A 24,590-nucleotide genomic window follows, 5' to 3' on the forward strand; every position below is an offset into this window, starting at 1 on the left:
TGGCGAGGAAGCACTTGAGTTTCTCAAGCAGATTGATGCATGTAGCCAAACGAGAATGGAGCAAACAACGGATATTTAAAGAACCAGGTTTACAGGCACACAAGAGTTAAAGAATCTGATCACCTTTGATGTTAAATTCAAAAGTAATGGCGATAGATCTAAGGAGAAGGGGAGTCTACAATCTGTCCCATGAAGCTTAATATTGTGGAAAATTAGGGGGCTTAAATCACTTGGGGCAGAGGAGAATTGTGCTGAGTTTAGTTCAAGATTGGAAGGCAGACATAGTTTGCCTCCAAGAAACAAAACTAGAGGATAATGTGCAGGATATCATCAAGTAAATTTGGGCAGGGATATGGATCAGAAGTGCATGTCTTGAAGCTAGTGGAACTAGAGGTGGGATTATTTTACTTTGGGACTATGGGAAGGGGAGATCTTACAGGTTCGAGCTTACACATTATCTTGTAATTTCAAGGCCTAGTTAAGTGATTCTGAATGTCATATCACTAGTGTTTGTGCTCCTAATAGCAAATTGGAAAGAAGATTGGTATGGGAAGAATTAGTTCATGTCAGGGGTCTCATGGAGGGACCTTGGGATATCTGTGGTGACTTTAATGTATGTAGATTCCCCTCTGTAAAAAGGGACTGCATTAGGACAACTGGAGCTATGGAGGAAGTTTCAGACTATATAGAGGATATGGAGCTCATTGATTTTACAGTTAGATGGTGGTACTATACTTGGTTTAAAGGAGGCAATCACACCACTGCCTCTAGAAAAGACAGGATAATGGTTTCCAGGGAATTGAATAACAAGTTCAACAACATGAAGCAATCTACTTTACAGAGAGTGATTTCAGATCATGTTCCAATTGCTCTCTTCTATTGACATTGGGAACAATCTAAGTCATATTTTAAATTTGAAAATTGGTGGTTAAACTCAGAAGGTTTTGTTGATAAGAGTTGGTAACTGCGGGAATGATTTTGCCTTTTCTGGGAAACCAGATTAGATTCTAGCCTGTAAACTCAAAGCCCTCAAAGGAAAGCTAAAAGAATGGAGTAGGGGAATCTGAAGCTTCAAAAGAATAAATTGCTTAGCCAGATGGTTGAACTAGACTCTTGTTGGGAGAATAGAACATTGACAGAGGAGGAAATTGCTAAGAAAGACAATTCGTTCATGGAATATGAAGGATGTCTGAAGAATGAAAAGTGGCCTAAAGATGGAGAGATCAAGGGATTTATGGCTGAGGGAGAGGGACAGAAACACCAAATTTTTCCACCAAACTGCTAATGCTCACCAGAGATATAATCACATTGACCAAATTGTAGTACATGAAGAGACTATAGTTGAGCCTAACCGAATCAAAGAGGAGATCCCTTTTTTCTGCAAGAAGTTGCACACAGAAGCTGAAGAATGGAGATCCACTGAAAATATTAGCAACCACCCAACTAGCACAGATATTGTAAAGGAGGCATTACAAACTAATTTTGAAGAACAAGAGGCTTGTGAAAGTTTGAAGATGTGTGCTATAGACAAAGCCCCTGCCCTGATGGTTATACAATGGGGTTCTATTTTAAAATGTTGGGAGTTCCTAAAGAAAGACATAATGGAGGCTTTTCACAATTTTCATTCAAATGAACTGTTTGAAAAAAGTTTTAACACAGCGTACATTGCCTTGATTCCCAAGATGACAGGGGCAAAGGAGCTCAAAGACTTTAGTCCGACCATATTGATTGAAAGCTTTTACAAGCTGATTTCTAAGGTCCTGACAGAGAGATTGAAGAGGGTGGTGAACAAACAACAAATGGCTTTCACTAAAGGCGGGCAGATAATGGATGCAGTGTTGATAACTATGAAGTATGAAGCAATTGACTCCAGAATCTCACAAGGAAAACCTGGCATTTTATGTAAAATTAATATTAAGAAAACTTATGATGATGTCAATTGGAGTTCATTGTTAGTATGTTGAGACAAATGCGTTTTGAGGAGAAGTGGATCAACTGGATTAAATTCAGCATCTCTATTATGAAATTCTCCATCCTTACTAATGGGGGCTCCTCCAGAAGGCTTTTTCAGTGCACACACAGGGATTAGACAAGGGAATCCTTTATCCCCTTTTATGTTTATCATAGCAATGGAGGGTCTAAACAAGATGTTAAATATTGCTAAGAGGGGAGGTCGGATCCAGGGATTTGAAGTAGCCAAAGATAGTGAGAGCAGTTTAGAGATCACTCATCTTCAATATGTGATAGACACACTAATGTTTTGTGGTGCTAAGGAGGAGCAATTGCTTATACTGAGGCTGATATTGGTTATTTTGAAGCCATTTCTGGTCTACAAATAAACTGGAATGAGAGTCGCCTTTTTCCAATTAATTTGGTCCCCAATATGGAGCACCTGACAAGAATTGAAGACTTACGGAGTTTAACCAATGAATTTAATTTGCTCTGCATATTGATTCAAACCAAAAGTTTTATTTAAGGACGAAGCACATAGAAATAGATTGTCATTTCATTAGGCAGAAGCCTGAGTCTGGTTGCATTGTAACAAGTTTAGAAAACTAAAAGCACCAGCTTGCGTGGCTTCACATAATTACTTTGAGGATCCAGAATTGACTATATTTGTGGCACGCTAGGAGCGTATGATATGTAAATAGAGAAATATGGCAAAAGCAGATATTATGTAAATAGAGAAAGCTTCCCAAATTCTACGAGATTTTGTAGGAATGTAACTATTCCATTTATTCTCTTTCCTTATATAGTACTCCTTGTAAAGGTTATTTAAACCCAATAGCTTGAGGGAATAATTAAGCAACTAATTCCCCAAATTTCCTTCCTCTTCTTCTCTTACTTCAAACACAATTCAAATTTTAGTTAATTCTGGAACATCTACTTATACATATTTATATTTATAGTCTTTGTCTCATGCATTCAAATGGAGGAAAAGTGAAATTAAAATTCCCCATGTATGCCTTGTCCAAAAACCAGAACAATGAGAAGCCAATACCTCCATTTTTTGAGTTGAAAAAGCTTAAGCTCAATCATACTAAAGTATGAACACAAGCCTAGACTCCTAGTGAAGCACTAGATTAATAGCTCTCTAAACAAGTAATGAAGATGATATACTTTTTCACCTCCTTCACAAGGAATTGCTGAAATGACCACAATGTTTAGTTTCAACTATGATATTCCCACTAGCCACATAAGCAGACAAGATGAACTTCAATATTTGTACATGCAGATAAAGCAATCAATACTCTACCACAGCATAACACAACCACTCATATATTATCATCAAGTTGCTACCTTTCCTCTTGCTTCTTGTACCGCTATATGAGTAATACGTAAGCATTTAGTACATTAGAATAAAATTTACTTTTAGAAGTCACTGAAAGTGAGATGACTCAGCTACTTGTAACTTCATGATCAGATTATTAATAATAAGAAGCATAGATAAATATATGCTAAGAATTCAAGCACCTACTTAGTGCTGGTTAGCACCTCTTTAGTGCTGGTTTTTCTGTTTATTTTATAATGTATCCTGCTTACTGATCAATGTATTTTTAAAAATAAAAAGAACTATGCTAAGAAACAGTTAATTTTAGCAATCAGAAGGCTAACCTAAGAAGTCACGGAAATTAAGAAAAGAAGTTCCAGCTCCCCAAAGCCCAAGGCGAACCATGTAGGCCATATTGCGAGGCTCAGAAGCACCAGTTGCTGAACAATAAATAACACGAGCTTGAGGAAGACGAGCCTGTTATACAAAATGCAACTAGCTCATAAATATAACTTACCAAGACAACAAGAAAAGTAAAATTAATTTGATCGATCGTAATAGCTGTTCATGTGCAACAGATATCAGGACCAGCAGATATAATGACCCAATAATGTCTGCTTCAAATAAAACCCAGCATAGCAACTGTATTCAATGATTATGCGAACATATTAGAAAGGACAAGCTTTTACTGTATATAAATATGCTAAATGAGGTAATGCAGATGTTAATGTTGATCAGACTAGATTGTGTTCTCTAGCTTCTCTTGGAGGTTATACCACTCAAAAGGCTGAGATAACTTGAGGATTTCATTAAGAGGAAACCTTAGATCAAGGTTTTTAGAATAATATGGTAAAACATAAAGCTAAGGGTATCTTCAGGTTAGGACGGAGCAGTTTTCATGCTAGGCTTAGCTAACCTTCATTCATGTCTACTTTGTGGAATATCCCTGGGTATGTTGTTGTATCAATCCATTCATTAAGTAATAAAACATCAAACTATATATACCAACAGGCAAAAGCTGATCAAGAAATATTATCATGTTAAAGAAATATATTAGGTCAGCCCATAAATATCGAGGAAAAGATCTTTTAAACTTCCATTTGTTCTCCTCACCATACTTTGCTTTGATAATGCTACTCCAGTAAGATTGAGGTATTTGAGAGTACCTCCACAACCATTTCAATCTAAGAGCCTTACTCTGAAGCTCCAGGTTTCTGATGCCCAATCTACCATGCTTTTTCCCCACAAGAACCTTGTCTAGATGCAATACTTTCTTGTCCTCATTTCCTTGCCAAAGGAAATCCCTTCTAAGCTTGTCTACAATGGACATCATATATGCTGGGAGTGCATTCAGAACAGAGTTTATGAGAGTGACTCTACCTCCTATTGACAAATATTGTGATTTCCACTTAGTTAACTTCTTTCCACATTTCTCAATCACTGTGTTCCAGATATTCTTGGACTTTGCTTTGGCACCTAAAGACATCCCCAGATAAGTGGTAGGCAGTGTGCCCACTTCTCCACTCAGAATCATCTCAAACCCTCCATACTAGGTACTGCATTAACTAGGTATAAGTGGCTCTTTCTCTAGTTTGTGTAAACCAGAAACTCCTTCAAGTAGAGCAAAATAGTTCCAAGAATTCTAAGTTGATCCTCATCAGCACCACACAGAATATGTTTTTTGAAACTGAAAAAAAAAATCTTTGTGGTGCTAGTGAGAATCAACTTAGAATTTGTAGAACTATTTGGCTCTATTTGAAGGAGTTTCTGGTTTACCTCCACAACCATTTCAAATCTAAGATCCCTACTCTGAAGCTTCAGGAGCTTCAGGTTCAGGTTTCTGATGCCCAATCCACCATGGTTTTTCCCCACAAGAACCGTAAGAATATGAATAGGTTTATACAATCCTATTAGAATAGGAATAAGAATTGAAATAGGATTACTAAATAGTATCCGACTTGGTAAAGGATTGTATTGTAGTGTCTATAAATAGGGTGTCAATGTAATAATGTAGAAAAAACAACAATTCAATAATATTCTTCTCCTATATTTCTCATATGGTATCAGAGCCTCTACGATCTTGGTAAACAATCAAAGGGCTTCCACTGCCAGCGGGCGGCTATTATCCATATATGCCGCCCGTCCGGCCAATGATTATGTTAGCAAAAGCTGGATCATCGTGTATCTTTCTGGTGACTATTTTCTCATATAAGTGGCTCTTTTTCTAGTTTTTTATTAATATTGATTTGGGTGCTTTAATTTCTGAAATTGATTTAGGTGCTTTAATTTTTTGTAAATGTATAACTAACTTATAAATTCAAAATTCAAAAAGAAGAACACGACTACACCTACCCGTTTGGCCACAAATATATTTGGGAAAAATTTGGGAACTAGTATTAGCCATATAACTTACCATTACTTGGCAAACATCCCAAGTTCACAACTTCAAAAAAATATATATATAATGCAGGGAAGAGATCTTAACTTGCTTTTGAGAGTGCAAATCTCCAGCTTAACTACTTTCCACTGTATTATATGCATTAACTTTCCTAACTTATAAGACTTGCTCTTTTCAAATATAAATAACACATGTTTCTTGTTCTTATTTAACTAACTTAGAAGATGCATATTTTTTTTGACAACTTGCGATTCATGACTTAATTTGGGTGGAAATCACAATCTTACCGAAATTCAATGACTCAATTTGAAAAACAAACCTGGATTTCAAGTACAGCTTCACCAGTTCGAGTTGGCTGTCCCCCAGCTTCAGGGACCAAATTTTTTGCCTTGTGACACTACAAATAAATAATAAAAGTATAGCTAAGTGCAACAAATTGCATGTCTCTTTCTTTCAAGAATTTGCACAACTGATAAAATCCATTACAATGATACATACAATTCATGGTGCAAACTATACTGAACATGGTCCAAAAGGAAAATTATTTTTTTTGAAATTATACCTCATCAAATATGACGAGGCCATCAAATTCTGGCCCACACCACTGTACAAGCTGCTGCAAACGGGACCGACCTTTCTCCGAAGATGCTATCAGACTGCTGTATGTTGAAAAAACAACTCCCTCCCTGACGCCAACAGACTTCGAGTCAAGCTTAGAATAAGGTAGCTTGTTCAAAGCATGCACTACAAGAGAAAGTTATAGATTTCCAGTTACAAAATCGATTCAGTCATTAACCATTTGGAATAGGAAATGATAAAAGGAAAAATTGCATAAAAAACCCCGTTACCTTTATCAAAAAAAAATTACATAAAAAAACCATTCATGATTTCACCATAAAATACATTACAGTTGATAACTCAGAAAAATCTTAAGTAGCATTCCACCAACAAAAGCAACTCATAGAAAACAGTAGAATGTGGTACATGTACATCATGAATTGACCCAAAATAACCAAATTTGACCACTTACTACAAATAGCCCAAGTACATATATCGAAAGATATTCATGACTGTCCCAAACTACAAAGTCAACATCTTATCTGCATTTCTTTTTCTTAGATTCTAATAGAGTAGTTAAAACCTCATCGCAGCAGCGTCTATCCAGGCTCCCAGAGTTATCAGTTGATCTCTGCAGTTCCCAAAAACAAGAACATAGAAAGCAAAACGGTGCTTGAAGTTTATATCCCTTAAACTTCTAAAGCTTAAGGAATGGGTAAGTATCAAAGAACACAAAAGCACAAACTAACATAAACAAACAGAGAAAGGAATAGGTAGATCACATGCAGCATTTAACCTGAGACCATATTGAAGATTCTCAATAACTACCTTCTACACACATAGCACCCACATCATCCATGTCTCGTCTTGCATCAAATTTCAAATCCGAACCAACAGAAATCCACCTGGGGAAAAGCATTATGAGGAAACAATTAGATTTAATTTTAGAAACTATCACGTGTTCGATCATAAACGAAGAAAAACAGATCCTTTAGGAGTACAGTCATCATTTTAGCAACAAGGAGACCGCCATTAAATGGATGTTAGAATAGGTTAAGATTCAATAATGCAATCTTTTAAGTGGTAAGTACAGCAATGTACTTATTTTACTTGAGAACTTACAATGCTTTCCTTCTATCATGGTGCCAATTCTCCCATATTAGTCCAGCAATTGTTCGTCCTTTCCCCACACCAGCACCATCACCAACAAAAAATCCTGCTCTAGTACCATTTGGAAGGAACTGAAGGTGTCTCTGTTACAGGAAAACAGTAACCATAAGCTAAGAGCCTACTAACCGAGTTGAGTAACATGAGTTAGAATAGCAACCTGACAAGCATAAACCAATGTCTCAATTTGCAGGCAGGACAATGTTTTTGAGTTTTCCAAGTCCTCTTTGATCGTAAGATCATAGGTGGGTTCAGGTGGTTGTACTGCAGATAAGGAAGATGTCTCCACTATAGGATCAGGATGCGGAGGTCCAATAGATAGCTTGGGAGGCCGCTGTGTTGAAACATGACAAGAAAATAAGAATGAAGAGGATCAACCATCAACTTGTAACATACTAACATGAAAATCTCAAAAGGTTATAATCAATGATGATATTATGTGCTACCACATTTAGAGAGAGGAGGGGATTGTTGGAGTTAGCATCCACAAAACGTTATCACACGTTTCTCCAATGATAGGCTTACAATCACCTCTCTCTTTTTTAAACTGGTTAGCAAAGAAATTCGAACAGTTAATAAAGTCATTGCTAAGTTGTCAGTCATTGTAACAAAAGTAACATATACATCTCTCTTTTACTCCAATATCCCACTCTCTACAGCCATTATCACAGGTTTATCGTGTTTTCCCATTCTCTCTTCTCCAACATTACAGAATTTTACATAATAAAATTAATTGAAGGCAAAACACATATTTCTCCCACTATTACAATACTAGGAGTAAAAGCTGAGATTGCAAAGAAAACATACATAGTCCATAAAAGTTTCTCCAGCCATGCCACCTTCGTCTTCTTCACGTTCTACTTCAATGGCCACCTGAAACATCGCGATGCAATGTTGAGAACTGAAAAATATGGAACAAAGTTTCCTATACGAGATAATTAAGGTCGATTGGTGTATACACATCATCTGATCAGAAGAGAGCGGCAGAAATAATTAACCAGAAGAGTTTGCAATTATTGAGCCTGATCCATCAAAAATTGCTCCATAAGTTCTAATTGTTGAGCACAACCTTTCTCATTAGAACACTATTCTGGTGATACGGAAAATGCTACTTAGATTTATACTTTTCTACTATATATAAATGAGGAGAGGATGAACACTGCAGTGCACAGTTGTACCAAAAGTAACAAATATTTACGAAGGGGATGTACGAACATTGCACTGGGCAATTGTACCAAAAGTATTATAACCTGCACACTTGAACCTTACTCTTTTTTATCATACATGAACATGTCTTTGGTACTGAATATCTTTTCTCCTCTTACATACACTTCAATTCAATTCTCCTCTTTTTACTGACGCGTGTTTACCTTTTTATTTCCCATTTTCCTTCTGCTTCTTTGTTCCTTCTTTAGTGGATTGTTCTTTGTATAGTACAATTTCTATGGTTCTTTCTTCTATTTCTACTCTCACTTATGTCTTTATTTTTTGCTGTTACTAATTCTTATACTATTTGATATTTTAAGCAGAGGATATAAAATTCCTCAACAAGAAGTTGTTGCAGTGTTAACCCTAAATTAGTCTGTGCTTATTGATCGATTTTTGCTGAATATCAATAATGTTATGGTGAGGCTCAACTGTTTCCAGTACACGGTACACCTGATCTTCATTGGTCTTGGTGTTAACCTCTTTGACACAGTGTTGTCCATTACTCCCTCCGTTTAAAAAAGAATGGCCTAGTTTGACTTGAAAAGGAGTTTAAGAAAAAAAAAAGACTTTTTAATCTTGTGGTTTTAAATTAAAGTTATGTCAAATGTACCAAAATGTCCTTTAATCTTGTGGCCTAAATATGCTACGTGGAAAGTTGAAGTTAAAGTGTTGCCAAAAAAGGAAAGGGGTCATTCTTTTTTAAACAGACTAAAAAGGAAACTAGGTCATTCTTTTTGAAAGAGAGGGAGTATTATTTATTTTCAGCATTCGGTTCATAGCTTTGTCAACCCTCCATGAGTTTTCACAGTTTCTCCATGCATCCCCCTCTTTCCCAAAGGTTAATTTTTTCTTTTGTTTCCATTTGGGTGTCTCTACAAAAAAATATTGTAAGTTAATGCTAAATTGATTTGATGTGTAATTTTTGTTTTTGTTTCTTATGAGCTAATGTTGAGATCTAATGTGCGAGAGATAATTTGTTGGGCATTAATAAACCAGATAGATGTTGGATACGGAAATCGATTTTTTGCTTCTGACTGGGTATCATCAACATAAGGCTACCGGCATCTATAGAGGATTGGGTGTCTTTTGTAGAGAACCATATCTTTTTGTAGATTCTTTACTTTTTGGTATACTTCTTGTATACGGCAGATTTTTTTGGCCTTTTGGTTTATGAAATGAAATTGTTTACCTGTAGTCAAAGCAAAGAATTTTGCATCACACCTACATATAGATTCCCATAAAAAAAATACATTGTTACTTGTTAGAATCTAGATTAGAGAAAACAATAACTATCACTAGACCTACAAAGAACAATATTGATAATTGATCATTTGATAACACAATAGTGAAAGGGAAAAAGAAAAAAAATTTGGAAGGATTTGTGTGCCAGAGGAAGGATACCATGTCGACACAACAGGGGTGTGGGTGTGGGATCCACATTGGATTTGGTCAACTTACCTTGGGTGCCTTGACTACATCTATGACCGAGGCGATAAGTTTAGATTGATTGGGTATTTGGTTTGATTTTTGGGTTTATATATATATATATATATATAGAGAGAGAGAGAGAGAGCGTCATATGAGGTAGGCCAAGAAAGTTTTAGGTAGAGGTGATTAGACAGGACACAGCTCCAGATTACCGAGGACATGGCGCCTTAGATAGGAGGGTGTGTAGATCGCGTATTAGGGTAAAAGGTTAGTAGGTATGGAGTGTTGTCTTGATTTTCGAGGGGTTTAGCCGTTTTCTAATAGAACCTAGCTTCTGATTCCACCATTACTTGTTGTTGATTATGTTTAGCTTATTGCATTATTTTGTGGTTGTTATTGTTCTGTTATTAGTTGTTTTGTTTCTCCACTGTCAATACTCGAGCCGAGGGTCCTCCGGGAACGGTCTCCTTACCTCCACGAGATGGAGGTATGGTTTGCGGACACTCTACCCTCCCCAGACTCCACTTGTAGGATTTCATGGGGTATGTTATTGTTGTTGTAAGGGGTATCTGGTGGTCTATGATCAAGAAACAAAAGGGAAGTCATAGCATGCAAGGAAGAGTCTTTGGGGGAATTTTACTTTTTTTTTCTTTCAATTCATCTGAGGGTGTTACTAAGAACATCATAGGGGCAGCTGAGAAAGTAGTGGGGGAGAGGAAAATTTCCAAATGAGCAAAAGATCACTCTACTCTCCAATGAATGTTCCATATTCAAAGTAATGCTTTATAGAACACCATCAAGTCTCTTATCACTAGCCTAGGAGATGTCATGATCTCCCACTTGACTAAAGGATACTTCACCTCCTATGTTCATTTCATCAGACCTTCCTCTGCATTCTTTCCAACTTTTGCACCACACTTACATGGATGAACATCAACGATATGTAATGGATTGGTATGTTAGAGAAGTTGTTGAGCCACTATCTTCACTAAGGACATTCAAAATAAAGAAAGTAAACACACAAAGAAGCCAAAGGGATTCAACATCTACTATCTATTAAAGAATAGTCTTAACCTTGTATGTACAATGTAGTATACTTTTCCAAAAGAAAAGGGATCCAGATGAATCCCTTGCACCCTCCTAGCTCCGCCCTACTCTCTATCAAGATTCAAAGCTTCTTTCCTTATGAAAGTTTTCTTTTTTGGGCACCATGCAAGATATTTCTCAAACTTCTCTATCATAGGATTCTACATAGCATAATCCTTATAAGATGCTCCAACAGATATGTCAGGCTTTCTAACTTTGTCAATAACCTTCTACTTAATTTTATACCTAACTAATTGTAATATATGGTTGTTTGGCAGGTGAGGTTAGCTTTATGTGGAAAATTTTGGTTTAGAGCAACAAAAAAACAGTTAGTATGGTTAAAGTAAAACTGGCAACCACGCGCAATACATAAAATAAAAGCCATCCAATAGGTACTAATCTCATCGTGGCAGAAAAGGAACAACGAAGACTGATTTTGGAAATCCCAATGTAATCCCATAAGTGGGAAAGTTCAAAAAGATTGCCTTCAAATTTTGGTTATTTTGTTAAGAATACAATAAAATGGGGTTGGGAAGATTAGTTTTGACTAAAAACCTCATTGACTTCTTCCTCAGGCAGAGGTGGCGCAGGGGGACGGAGAGCAGCAGGATGAGATGACGACTGAGGAAGAAATTGCCTAATCTTAGATACATCAACGGCAAGGTCGATCCCACATTGAGGGCAGGAGAAGCGAGACAGGCCGTGAGGGACGTTGAGTATAGCTTTGCAGTGAGCGCAGGGCAACTGGATCTTGGTAGGATCAATTCCATGAGCCAGGGCACTGCTTCGCTGCTGCTGAGGCATGAGTTCCGGAGGCAGCATCTGCGGCAATTGACAAGTAGGGCATACAAACTCTGTCAGTCCCGGAGCGACTGTCAAAATCATCTTACAACCAGCACATCGAACTTGACAACCTCCTCCACTTTCAGAACTACTCGCCGACGGTGGTGGTAGAGATGGAAGAGTAACTGAAGGTGTCGGCACCGATTGCTGTCCCATATTATTCCTATATATTAACAAACTTTGAAATCAAAATGTACTGCAATGGTGTAACTGAATACAGTAGTAACGATGGGAGAAAAGAAGTTTCCGTCAACTAAATAGCTGGCGGAGGAAGCCGGCGATGTCCGGTGAGTTTTGGGTTGTCCTTAATTCATGGGCTTTGGGGCTAATGCTCCCGCTTCCGGCGAGTGGCAAGACTTTACACAGATAAATGGACGAGTGAGTTTATATTTGAGTTGTTTGGCCCATAAAAGAACAAAAAATGGCTAAAGCTACCCCCTAATGTATTGAGAATGACACATATATATCCTCTATTAATTTTTTTGTCAAAAACTATCCTTAAACTTTTTTGGGTACTCAAACATACCCCTAAAACTAAAACATCAAATATCGTAAAATTTGTGAATTTAAAATAATGGGGATATTTCCTCATAATGTATACATTTAATCATGTATTAGTCATGCAGCGGTTTGTCAATCAAACATTGTATTAATGTTTTTGACTTTATTAGCTTGATTTCATAAGTGAGCATTTTAAATTGAATAGATAGTGAAAAATCGTCTTTCGTGATGCAAGTAGACTTTCGACCAAATTGAAGAAACTCTTGTTTAGTCAGGACGTTGTTCCTGTTCCTTGTGGTGCTTTTTCAACCCTTTGTTTTGACTTTGTAAATTGCATCTGAATTTATAATTAATAACTTATTTTCTTTCTATCCGATCAAACATCGTTTAAGTTATATGAAAATTAATATACAAATAACTTATTTCTTATCTAGTCACCAAACGACCCCAGAAAAAGATTATGGAGGATATGGGAGTCATGGCATTTAGAAAAAATAGAGATCATGGAAGAGATGGAACATAATGGTGAAAAGTAGTGGAGAGATGGAGAAACTGAATTTAACACATCAAATAAAATATTCATAATATGATATTTTAAACTTGTTACATGATAAATTAAAATTAAAATAAAAACTCATTTATTTAAAAATCTCACCCACCTGACTCATTGACCGTTTTCCAAAAGCTTGAACTCACGATTACATCTCCTTCTTTTGTCATTTAATTAGTAGTATTTTGTAACTCCTAAATAACTTTTAAAATATAATTTATGGTTGTAATTATACAAGCTAATAAAGATAAAAAAAAATAAAAAATTGTGTAATTCTCACCAACAACTCATTAGTAATTATGATTCTAAAATTAAGAAAACAATGTATTTTACCAAATACCCGACTACGTCAGAAAAATTTATTGGAATAATAGCTCAAGAGTCAAAAATATGATATTGTGTAGGTCAAATAATCAAACTATAAAAGAAAAGAAGAAATAACAACAATTAGGAAGAAAAAAGATATAAGAACAATTATGTCAGGATTCAATCTAAGTTGAGTGATGAAAAGGATATAGAAGTAAATCTTTAAAAAGACTCAACAACAATGATAACGTATCTTGTGAAATTAGGTGGGGTCTGAAGAGAGTATAGTATACACAAATCTTATCACAGCTTCATAAAGGTAGAGAGACTGTCATCCGCTCAAGTGCATCAAACCATGTATTAAACGAAGAAAACCATAAAAAAAAAAAAAAAAAACATAGCAGTAATATATAAAACAATAGTGAAAAAGTTTACAGAACTTTAAAAAGACTCATTCATATATTGGATGTCTAACATAAACAAAAATAAAATCTAGGTAAAGTTTTAGTTTCTAGTTCATATCTAAGAGAATTTGGTCAAATCTTTTTCAGATTGGAAATTAAACTAAAAAAAAATAAAATTACAAAAACGATCTATCTCAAATGACATTCTTTATCTTGATAAAAAAAGAAGAGTAAAAGAAGCCTTTTGTCCATAATTCCTTTTGGTGCACCCATAATATTCCTTTTGTTATAATAAGATTGCGGACTCATTTGTTTTCATTAAGATTAAGACATGTGAATCTGAATAAACGTTTGAACGTCCGTTTTTCGGTATACTTCTGGTTTACAAGCGTTTTTATTGCCCGCTTCATTAATAAAATTGTTACCTTATCAAACAGAGAAACTTAAACTAGAATATTTCTTTCATCTGGACTAAGCCAATGATCTTGAATAATTCATAGATTCAACTCAACATGAATATTATTTTGAGTAAGGGTACTTAATGCAACTAGTATGTATGTCATTACACTGTGATTTTGTGTTCTGGCCTGTGAGTAAACTCGAAGTCTATATGGACAAAAGCACGCTCTACTTCAGGGAGTTGCTCCAGTTTTTCTTGCAGTGTTTCACCAATATTATGTGCCTGATTCAAAAACATGTCCTCTGGCAACACTATATCAACTTCCACAAAGTAATTTACGCCAAAAGTATATGCTCTAACCGTGTCAATGTGCTTGATCTCTTCATGATGATTCCATATAAGATAGGTTAATTTCGTAAGAAAGTCTGGTGGAGCTGTTCTTCCTATGAGTGACCCGACATTTTCTGCTACTGTCCTCGCCCACGTGCTTATTGTGTACACAGCTATCTGAAAATACAATGTATATATAAAGACTTTTATAATTATCAGCAGTGTGAAACAATGTCTTACTACTAATCGAAAGTTGTGACTTGTGATTGTGAACTCACTATGATAGCTCCTGTAGGATCGATCCACCAGTAGAATCGGACTGCTAAGACAGCAGTCACTAATCCAACTGAGTTGGTTATGACATCAAAGAAATGGTCTTGGGCATAAGCTCTTACGATTTCATTTTTGAACCTTCGACAGTAGACCATAAGCAGAAACTTGACTACTGTGACCGAGACCATAATCCCAATCGTCCATTTTTCCTTCTCGTGGTCCATCTCAGGGCGAGACTGATCTCATACACATAGATAGAACCATCCAAACAACAAATGCAGGTTAACAAGTCAAGTGTAATGCAATTGCTAGTGAAATTGCAATATCTATCCAACAGTAGAAGTACCAAAACCTATTGTTTTGCCCTTCCGTTTCTTATAAATTGTAGTATTTCAAAAACGAGGGACAAATTTAAACGATTGACCTCTAGAAGTACGAATTCAAAATTCAAAACTCTATGATCATACTGCTGTGCAAAATTCATTCTCAGCAATTGACATACCTGATTTATGAGTTCTTTTGCAGACTCGAACAGTATTTGTAATCCTAGTGTTGCCATTACAGATGCAAAAACAATAATACCCTGAACGAAACAGCAACGAAATGAGTTAAAAAAACAACAGAACAAATGACTTAAACTGAGTGTGATCACGCACCACAGGCTGCATCCTTTTTTTCCCAATAGGATAGTGATACTGATTTGGATTTTTCATGGCATGAGAAGTAAACCACAGAATAAACCCGGATAAGAGGTCTAAGAGAGAATCCAACGTCGATGCTATAACAGCCAATGATTTGCTCTGAACAGATGCATATATTTTTGCGATGAAAAGGATTACATTAGCCATGTTTGATAAATGAATAGCCATCCTTTCACTCTTAGCAAGCTGCTTCATTTCGTCCTGATAAAGTACACAATTATTGCCAAAAGTTAACGAGTTAATTTACGCCTTCTCGAGCAATTAACGAGAAACAAACAAACAAACCTCAGTTAGACTTGCAGGTAAGCAACCAGATTCATTAATGGTATCCATCTCATTGAACCCTTCCACAAGCCTTTCTTGCCTTTTGTAATATTCCGCAATTTTACCCTGTTTCCCTGTAAATAATCACACAATAGAACAGATATCGAGACTGGAAAAATGAATTTGATTATATGATTCACCCACCAAGTACTTACTTTTTGAATTTCGAGATTCAAACAAGTTTATAATTGACTATATTTTCAATTGAAGATACCATGCCCAAATTAAACTCGAAATTTGAATTTTGTTACATAAATTGGAACAGAGTGAGTATTACATATACATACTGGGAGTGGGAAGGAGACGACGGACACTAAAGGAGTGATGATCGGAGGAGCGTCGTTGTTCTGGAAGATGAAATTCGCTAACGTTAAGCCTCCATGACGCCGAAGATGATGACTGAATCTGATCAACCACCGCCTGAGCAGCCGGAGACAGCAGTTCCGTCCTAAAACTGTCGAACAGAGGGCCGTCATTGCTGCCGCCACCAACATTACTCCGACTGATTTCCATGTTTAGAATAGTAGTAGTAGTTACGTATTGATATTATTGAACAATTAGCTTTTCTGCTTCTAAATGTAATAATGTTTTGTTTATATAGTAAGAGTCATCATCTCATGGTTATTGTTAGCCACTATATTTTTATGATAAAATCAGTTAACAATGCATTTTTATATTTGAAAGTTCTTATATATAAAAAAAATGCTTTCTTTCTTCTTAATTTTCATGTAAAGTCAAATACCTGAGGAAAAGAAAAAGCATTAAAATACTTAAAAAATGAATTAAGTTACCCTAGTACATGTTAGTATGGACGTAGAATTGGATTAAACAAATATTGTTTAACTTAACCGTCATCATACATTTGATAACTACTCCATTGCAGCACAACAAGAGTCATCTATCCACATCTATGTTTTTTTTTTCTCACGAGTGGGAGAATCAATAATGTTCTCACTTATCCTTTAACATGATTCAAACTTTTAACCGATCAGATCGATGATGAAGGTGCTCAACTACTTGAGCAAGCCTCAATCATTCGTCATTTAGTTAAAGTTGTATTCTTTCTTCTTCAATAATGATAAAGTGATAGTACTCCTTTCAAGCCCCCAGTAGTATAGTTTCTATCATTATGATCAACCGAAATTTAGTAACTTTGATCAAAATTCTATATTTGTTTCAAGAAATATGTTAGATATGTATAAATTATTAATTTAGAACTCAATAATTCAAATGGACTACAATTCCGAACCCATAAACTTTAAATTTTAACTTCGGCGAGTGCTAGTAAGTCTTATCAGATAAGAAATACGGTGTACGTAGCATTGGAACTTTATGGCAATAAAACCAACTACTCCACATATAAACATTGCAGCATGAATCTTGCACCCTTCCTCATCTTTTACTTGCTTTATGGTGTGCGTCATTCTCCATTATACATTAAAAAACAAGACATGAAAGTGAAAAAGAATATGCACTAAACTTTCGTATTTTTGTCCTTTCCTATTCCAAGTGCTTCATAAAGCACAAATTGGAAGCACCACTTATCCTACAATTACAAGTAGAGTACTAATCAGAAACACTTGTTTTTAAACTATTGCTTTTGATATCTTAAGCCTTCACTATGACAAACTTCTTAAACATGATGAATCAGAGAATCAAGTTTGGCAGTAATCGGCAAATTAACAAATTTTATGCTCTCCTTTTAAGCAAAAAAATTGCCACCTCTCCATAGTAGCAAGTGTATAAAATTACATCCTTATGAAAAGACGTATGTAATCATACATGTCCAACTGTTCATTATTTTAAACTAAAGTACGACAGTAAGGAAACTCAATCCATAACCAAAATGGAGCATTCTACTCCACAGCTTTTTCAAATACAAATTGTTGCTTGCGCCAAACTCTGCAGTAGCTACTATTATCTTGTATTTTAATTGGTGGCTGCTACCAACGCCATGTGCTCGATGAGGTCCAATACTCGGTTACTGCAAAGGTTAAGATTACAATACAACTTTGTCAACCGTTCTGTGATATAGTAGTATGGACAAGGTTTCAACTCTTTTTTTTGTCATTGCCTATTTTCTTGTTGGGGATGGTTGGTTCAGAGATAAAAGGTCATACCTGTAACCCCACTCGTTATCATACCAGGAGACAAGCTTCACGAATGATTTGCTCAGGCCTATACCAGCTTTAGCATCAAATATGCTCGACCTACATATCAGATTAATTAATTAATAATTCAGCATAGCTTCAAATCAGCAGTTGAAGTAGTATATCATTCACAGTTAAAACTATTAGCAGTTCTGTCCACTTATATCCTACACGGCACTGACCTCTAATACTCGTGTACTTAGTTTATAGTACCACCCTTTTTTCTTTGGATAATTATACTTTAGTGTACCACTTAATGATCGCATTGCCAAATGACTAATTTATATGCAAGTATCGTTACTTTTTAGGAGGAATTTTCTGTTGTTGATAAATCAATCTGGCATCATATTAAAAGATGTGTTGTTTATTCTGCAAAAGTTGAGATATTGGCTACTCCAAGCTCAGATATTACTTCATCATCCTTTATTCAGATGAAGGTCAAAAGTGTCTTATACAAGAGCACCAGAAACTCAGATACTTTATCCTCCTTTATTTCAAGCACCCATATCATCATATTTATGTAGCTGAGAAGAGGAGAGCATATCAACCTTTGTCCTCTTCAATAGCTAAGCAAACTTTTTTAAAACGACAGACATTCTGCTTGCATGCATGATTTAATGAGCTGTTTGCAAGAAATCTTCCACTTCCACAAAATAAAGAAGAAAACAAACGGTCATGCAACTCCCCTAACAATCTCTGTGCATAGAGGGACATTTTGCTTTCCTCTAGTGGTGTTTCACTGTGACCACCTTTTATGAAGCTTTAGAATGAGAAGTTAAGATCACAGATAAATTACTTCAAACCAAGAAATTCCCGAGGGCTAGCTGGTGCATGGTTTGAGACTCGGTTGATAATCAACCAGCGCTCTTCTATTCTTCCCCACTTAAATACCCGGATTTGACTGCAGTAGGGTTCGAACTCATGACATGCACCTAAACCCAGAGCTCTTACCACTATACAAAAGTCCGTGTGGCAGACCATGAATTATTTTACAGAAAAATATTCAAGAAAAGGACTGCAGAGTATGGGTGAATTTGTTTTTACAATTTTATTTTTTTAGTGTTTTTTTGGGGTCAAGTATCTGAGCAGCACATCTGCCCAGGGGCAATAATGGAGTGATAATTATCCACTGCCATTAATATGTTTTACGATTAATCTTGTGAAAGGTGCAAGGAAACAGTTATATGGAAGCATTCAGAGAATATGAACTTCTGAAGCACATTGGATCTCCCTGCAACATGACCCCTATTCCCTAAGATTAGTGTGTAAGAGATCAAAAGAGAAGAATGAGCAAATCTACCTGGAATCGCCAACAAAATCATTTGAGACAACATCCTCGTCTGTGTAACCCAAAATGCCTTTAAGTGGACCCTCTGATGCATACCTAGAGCAAATAAAGCACTAAATTAGGTAAAGTAGTCCAAAAACAAGATTGTCCATTAAATAAGAACCAGATGTGTAGAGCATATAGAAAGCTTACTTTATCGCTGCTTTCACATCATCATAAGAAGCACTTTTATCTAGCCGGCAAGTCAAGTCAACAACAGAGACATTAGGTGTTGGGACACGGAACGCCATTCCAGTGAGCTTCCCATTCAATTCTGGCAGAACTTTTCCTACTGCCTATAATCAAAGAGGAACATTTGTCTTCCATCACAACCATGAACTTGCCCCTCTCTCCCCACCCCAATAACCGAAAAAAAGAGGAGAAACAGAAAAGGTAAATAATACATCAAGAACTTATGTAATACCTTAGCAGCACCAGTTGAACTAGGGATGATGTTTTGTCCTGCACCACGGCCTCCTCGCCAATCCTTCATTGATGGGCCATCAACAGTCTTTTGGGTAGCTGACCATGATATCAATTTAAATACAACATACAGAGAATGTAGACAAACAAAAGAGAAGGTAGACATGGTTTACACATGTGTTAAGCAAGAAGAGGCATACCTGTTGTTGCATGCACAGTAGTCATTAGTCCCTCAACAATGCCAAACTCTTCATGAACCACCTGCAACGAGAAACAGAATGGGAAAGACCGTCAAAAGTGGAGAACAAGCAAATCATGTGTGGTTGTTCAATTAAGCCAGTTCTTAAGCCAAACCTTGGCAAGGGGAGCAAGGCAATTGGTAGTACAGCTAGCGTTAGAAACAACATCCATGTTGGCTTTGTAAGTTTTCTCATTCACTCCTACCACAAACATAGGTGCATCAGCTGATGGTGCTGAGATTACGACCTTCTTTGCACCACCCTGCACAATCAAACAAAAAGTATCAACACAAGAGCTGCATGAATAAGGTGCGCAAAGAAAGAGCATTTAAGGCCAGAAATAGCATGTCCTCCACCTTCTTATGTGCTGAGGCCTTATCAATAGTTGTGAAGACACCAGAAGATTCAACAACATAATCTGCACCTAAATCACCCCATGGAATATCTGCGGGATCCCTGCATCAAGAGAAGTTTGCATGAGTGAGCAATAAACTAACATGATTTATTTTATTGTTTTACTTGTAACTTAACTAACATACCTTTTGCTACTGACTTTAATCTGCTTCCCATTGATTTCCAAAGTAGAATCGTCCAGGACACTGATGGATCCACTGTAGACTCCATGAGTGGAATCATACTTGAGCATGTAAGCCTAAAATGAACAAACAGAAATGTTACACACTTAGCCCAGAAGGTGTTTTTTCTTTTGAAATGATAAAGTCCATTCCTCAAATCCCCTGCGGTTCATCCTCACTTTGCTCCCTTGGTGATAAATTACAGTTAGAGATTCTTCATTGATTCATTACTAGGCTATCCCTCTCTTGTCAGCTTATACCTCAGAGGGCTAAAAATCTACTCGCAGAAGTACATGAAGAACGATAGAGGAGAAACTATTTTGCAGGAAAGGACATCAGAAGATGAAAGCATCAAATAGAACACTAGAGGAGGAGGAAGTAATTCATAGATACAAAAACAAAAAGAAATATAATGATCCGCAGATCATAAGCTAGGGTTGCCATTTTTACCAGTAATTGTTTGGAGTCAGTGTCAACTATTTGTTTAATGACGGTGCTTTTTAAATGTATCCTTATTTATATCAGGAAAGTCCATTCACTTACAACCTTTCCTATTAAGGTGTCAATACTTAAGTTTGACATAATAACATCAGCCGAAGTCCTAGCGATGCAATATTTATTTCTACAGAGCTTATACACCGGGGGAATTTACACTACCAATCCCAATTCCATGCAGAATCACACACCATATTTTCATGGGATATGTTCTTACCATATACTTTGCATCGATAAATGGGTCATTAACTGCAACCACATCAATATCATCCCTGAATGTTGCAATTCGTAATACCAATCTCCCAATACGTCCAAAACCTGCAATGTTTGAACAACTTAGACATACATTTTCTGCAGGTACTGTAACAACCATCATATATGTTCATACAAGAAATTTGATATAAACTTCTACAAGGGACAGAAAATCAAGACACATCATAAACAAAGCAGCTAATATTTTCAACTCGAGAACCTTGAGAACTACATAATCCAAAACAAAACAAAGCAACATACCATTTATACCAATCCTTGTCTTCCCACCAGTCTGTGACCCTGAGCAAATGCCAAACAAATTCAAGCATCTCAACAACACATCCAGTTGATCATCAAATCACAAGGTTTAAAGTTAGAAATGTAAAAAAAAAAACTTACTTGGAACTGTTGGAGGCAGCTCAGTAGCAGTTGCTCTGATAGGTTGAATACTGCAGGCACCAGATTTTCTGCAGGTTTAACTTTTGTATATCAGCTCTTTTTCTTCACTTACCAAAGTAGTAACGAAAATCAAGGATAGTAAAACACAATCACTCACTGTAAAGACGAAGATTGCAAAATTGTCACAGCATCTCCGAAGACAGACGATTGTAATTTAACAGAATTACTACTATGATGAAGTCCTGCACATGATGCCTGAACAAATTCATAAAAAGTCAAACACTTCCATTAATACATAAACTTGATTCATATATCAAATGCAGCTGAAGAAATTCAGATCAACTGGTAAAAGCTTATAACGAACGCAAACAAAACAAAGTTGACGAAAGTGAAACAGAGATCTAAATAACAGCATATTTACCTGAGATCGATGAGAAGGTCGAACAAGGGAGGCGGTAGGTTTGAGAAGAGAAGAAAAAGCCATTGTGATGAATGCGAGAGAGTTTGGTGAATCTCTATGCAACTAACTGTATATATATACTATTGCCAAAAACCCTAGACAAAGAAAAAAAAAGAAATGAGAAAATGAGCGGAGATTCTTAGAATAAGCTGTTGTATTGTTGTACAGTAGAGAGGGAGGGGAAGTGACCAGCTGAATCCATAATGGGCCGGGCCGAATAAATAAAACACATGTTGGGGTTGACTGGGCCGACAGCTGGGCCCGTCTACATGTCTATTTAATTGGATTTTGCCTTTATTGACCTGTTAACTTCAAATGCTCTGTGTCACCTTTTTTGAGGAATTTTTTTCTTTTTTTTTTCTTCTTCATGTTTCATGTGGGAGTTGAATTCAACTTGAGAGGAATGGACATTAACAAAATAAAAATACTACGGCGGTTCAAAATCGAATCGAAATATGATAATTTGAATCAAAAAAAAGTTATTGGCTTATCGGTAATAGGTTATTGATTTAACAATTACGGTGGTTTGAATTTTTTTCTTAACGGGTTAATTGACAACCCGATAGTAAATTAAATAATTATATTTATACAATTTTGTATATATAAAGTCATTAACTTAGAGTTTAGTTTCATACTTTTATTTTAGGTTGTCTCAAACTTTTGATTGTTCTAAAATGTGACAGTGTTTGTTTTTGAGCAAGATGCATTTCTCGATCATATGATTGAGAAGATGAACCAACGTTAATTAATTTGAGTCATTTGTTGGTCAATTTAGTTAGCAAATAAATTTGATAAAAAATAAAGAAGTTGGTGAATATAAATGGTAAAGTTGAAAATGATTTGAAGTACTAATAAATTTTATGTTGGTGAGAATAATCGTTATATAAGTATAAGTGGTTAAAAAAGTAATGATATGAATTATAACTAGTATTCACCTATGGAATAAATAGTTAGTAAATATAAATATAAAATTATTTTTACAAAATATAAATTTATGGATCAATTTTTATATTTGACATTCAATTCTACATAGGCTTGGAGGTACAAGCTAACCGGGCCAGGGCGGGCCTAACCTAACATGAAGAGGCCCGCAGGTTAGGTGTAGTATATTGGAAACATCCACCAAACATGTGAAGGGGGGATGGATGTTGGATTTGCACCTGATGGATGATGTGTAATATACAGGGAAATATATTTGCACTTGGAAATAATTCATTTTAAATACTAGAAAAGTCAAATACGATTCTCAACTACGAACATTAGTATATTGACCATCGAATGGAAAAAAACTAGATTAATGGTTTGATTTGATCTGATATTAAAAAAAACCTGGTTATGGGTTGCTTTGGTTTTAACTTAAAGAAAAATAACCTGAAATCAAATCAACCCGACATTATATATAATTATTAAAATCTATTTTATACATAAAAGTATTTACTTTAATATAATTTCTACTTATACGTTAATTCAACACTAAGATTTAAGAATGACAATAATATTGAATATTTGTTCTTTGGTTTTACATTGGTTTATACATTTAAAATATGTAACCCAATTTTATTTTTTCTTTAATGTTTAATCATATAATTACTATTTAGTACTTTCAAATTATGACCACTTTCATTATGACTTATCAAATTGCAATATTTATTTTATACAATTTCATTATTATTTTTCTATTGAATATTTTAGTATTATCACTCATCTCATATTTTGTGTTAATTTCTTAAAAAACACCTTAGATAGTTTTATTTTGATTGGACTAAAGAAATACTTGAGCACAAGTTAATNGGGATGGATGTTGGATTTGCACCTGATGGATGATGTGTAATATACAGGGAAATATATTTGCACTTGGAAATAATTCATTTTAAATACTCGAAAAGTCAAATACGATTCTCAACTACGAACATTAGTATACGACCATCAAATCGAAAAAAACTCAATTAATGGTTTGATTTGATTTGATATTAAAAAAACGTGATAATATATGGATTGGTTTGGGTTTAACTTAAAAAAAAATAACCTTAGATTAAATCAACTCGACATTATATATAATTATTAAAATCTATTTTATACATAAAAGTATTTACTTTGATGTAATTTCTATTTATACGTTAATTAAACACTAAGATTTAAGAATGACAATAATGTTGAATATTTGTTCTTTAGTTTTACATTGGTTTAGACATTTAAAATATATAACCCAATATTAATTTTTCTTTAATGTTTAATCATGTAATTACTACTCCCTCCGTCCACAATTGTTTGGCAGGTATACTAAAAATAGATGTCCAAGATTAATTGTCAATTTAAACAATCAAGAAATAATTAGTCACTTTTTTTCAATTCCGCCCTTAATGATTGTGTAGTTCAATTGAAAAGTTATGTGGACTTTTGGTATTCTTGATATAGTAGGATTATATTAGTCAAATTACACCTTGTATTAAATTTTCCTTAAGGGATGTGCACGACCTTACCCTGACAAACAATTGTGGATGGAGGGAGTACTTATTAGACT

General features: G+C 35.5%; 3 protein-coding genes across 3 annotated transcripts in view; all 3 read right to left on the bottom strand.

Annotated features, from left to right (window-relative positions):
* LOC125864530 (protein FORGETTER 1) overlaps nucleotides 1-12,317 on the bottom strand; it is a 32,489-nt gene extending 20,172 nt beyond the window's left edge. Inside the window, exons 1-8 of the mRNA XM_049544548.1 lie at nucleotides 11,673-12,317; nucleotides 8,202-8,267; nucleotides 7,555-7,728; nucleotides 7,350-7,480; nucleotides 7,056-7,132; nucleotides 6,232-6,413; nucleotides 5,989-6,066; nucleotides 3,616-3,748 (exon numbers count right to left, since the gene is read on the bottom strand). Coding sequence (XP_049400505.1) covers nucleotides 3,616-3,748; nucleotides 5,989-6,066; nucleotides 6,232-6,413; nucleotides 7,056-7,132; nucleotides 7,350-7,480; nucleotides 7,555-7,728; nucleotides 8,202-8,267; nucleotides 11,673-12,116 — 1,285 coding nt within the window. The 5' untranslated portion in view covers nucleotides 12,117-12,317. The remainder of the gene's footprint in view (nucleotides 1-3,615; nucleotides 3,749-5,988; nucleotides 6,067-6,231; nucleotides 6,414-7,055; nucleotides 7,133-7,349; nucleotides 7,481-7,554; nucleotides 7,729-8,201; nucleotides 8,268-11,672) is intronic.
* A 1,903-nt stretch (nucleotides 12,318-14,220) lies between these two features.
* LOC125866220 (metal tolerance protein 9-like) lies at nucleotides 14,221-16,414 on the bottom strand. The gene is made up of 6 exons (XM_049546541.1): nucleotides 16,037-16,414; nucleotides 15,711-15,823; nucleotides 15,381-15,626; nucleotides 15,227-15,307; nucleotides 14,730-14,960; nucleotides 14,221-14,628 (listed from the first exon to the last, which is right to left on the bottom strand). The coding sequence occupies exons 1-6, from the start codon at nucleotides 16,260-16,262 to the stop codon at nucleotides 14,284-14,286; spliced, it is 1,242 nt and encodes a 413-aa protein (XP_049402498.1). The 5' UTR covers nucleotides 16,263-16,414; the 3' UTR covers nucleotides 14,221-14,283.
* A 999-nt stretch (nucleotides 16,415-17,413) lies between these two features.
* Nucleotides 17,414-22,204, bottom strand: LOC125865365 (glyceraldehyde-3-phosphate dehydrogenase GAPCP1, chloroplastic-like). The gene is made up of 14 exons (XM_049545556.1): nucleotides 22,031-22,204; nucleotides 21,767-21,864; nucleotides 21,610-21,677; nucleotides 21,472-21,510; nucleotides 21,176-21,276; nucleotides 20,428-20,540; nucleotides 20,245-20,344; nucleotides 20,004-20,150; nucleotides 19,850-19,910; nucleotides 19,651-19,748; nucleotides 19,380-19,522; nucleotides 19,200-19,283; nucleotides 17,870-17,959; nucleotides 17,414-17,733 (listed from the first exon to the last, which is right to left on the bottom strand). The coding sequence occupies exons 1-14, from the start codon at nucleotides 22,091-22,093 to the stop codon at nucleotides 17,679-17,681; spliced, it is 1,260 nt and encodes a 419-aa protein (XP_049401513.1). The 5' UTR covers nucleotides 22,094-22,204; the 3' UTR covers nucleotides 17,414-17,678.
* Between the last annotated feature and the right edge of the window lie 2,386 nt (nucleotides 22,205-24,590).

Source organism: Solanum stenotomum, chromosome 5, assembly GCF_019186545.1.
Source record: "Solanum stenotomum isolate F172 chromosome 5, ASM1918654v1, whole genome shotgun sequence".
Lineage (NCBI taxonomy): Eukaryota > Viridiplantae > Streptophyta > Magnoliopsida > Solanales > Solanaceae > Solanum > Solanum stenotomum.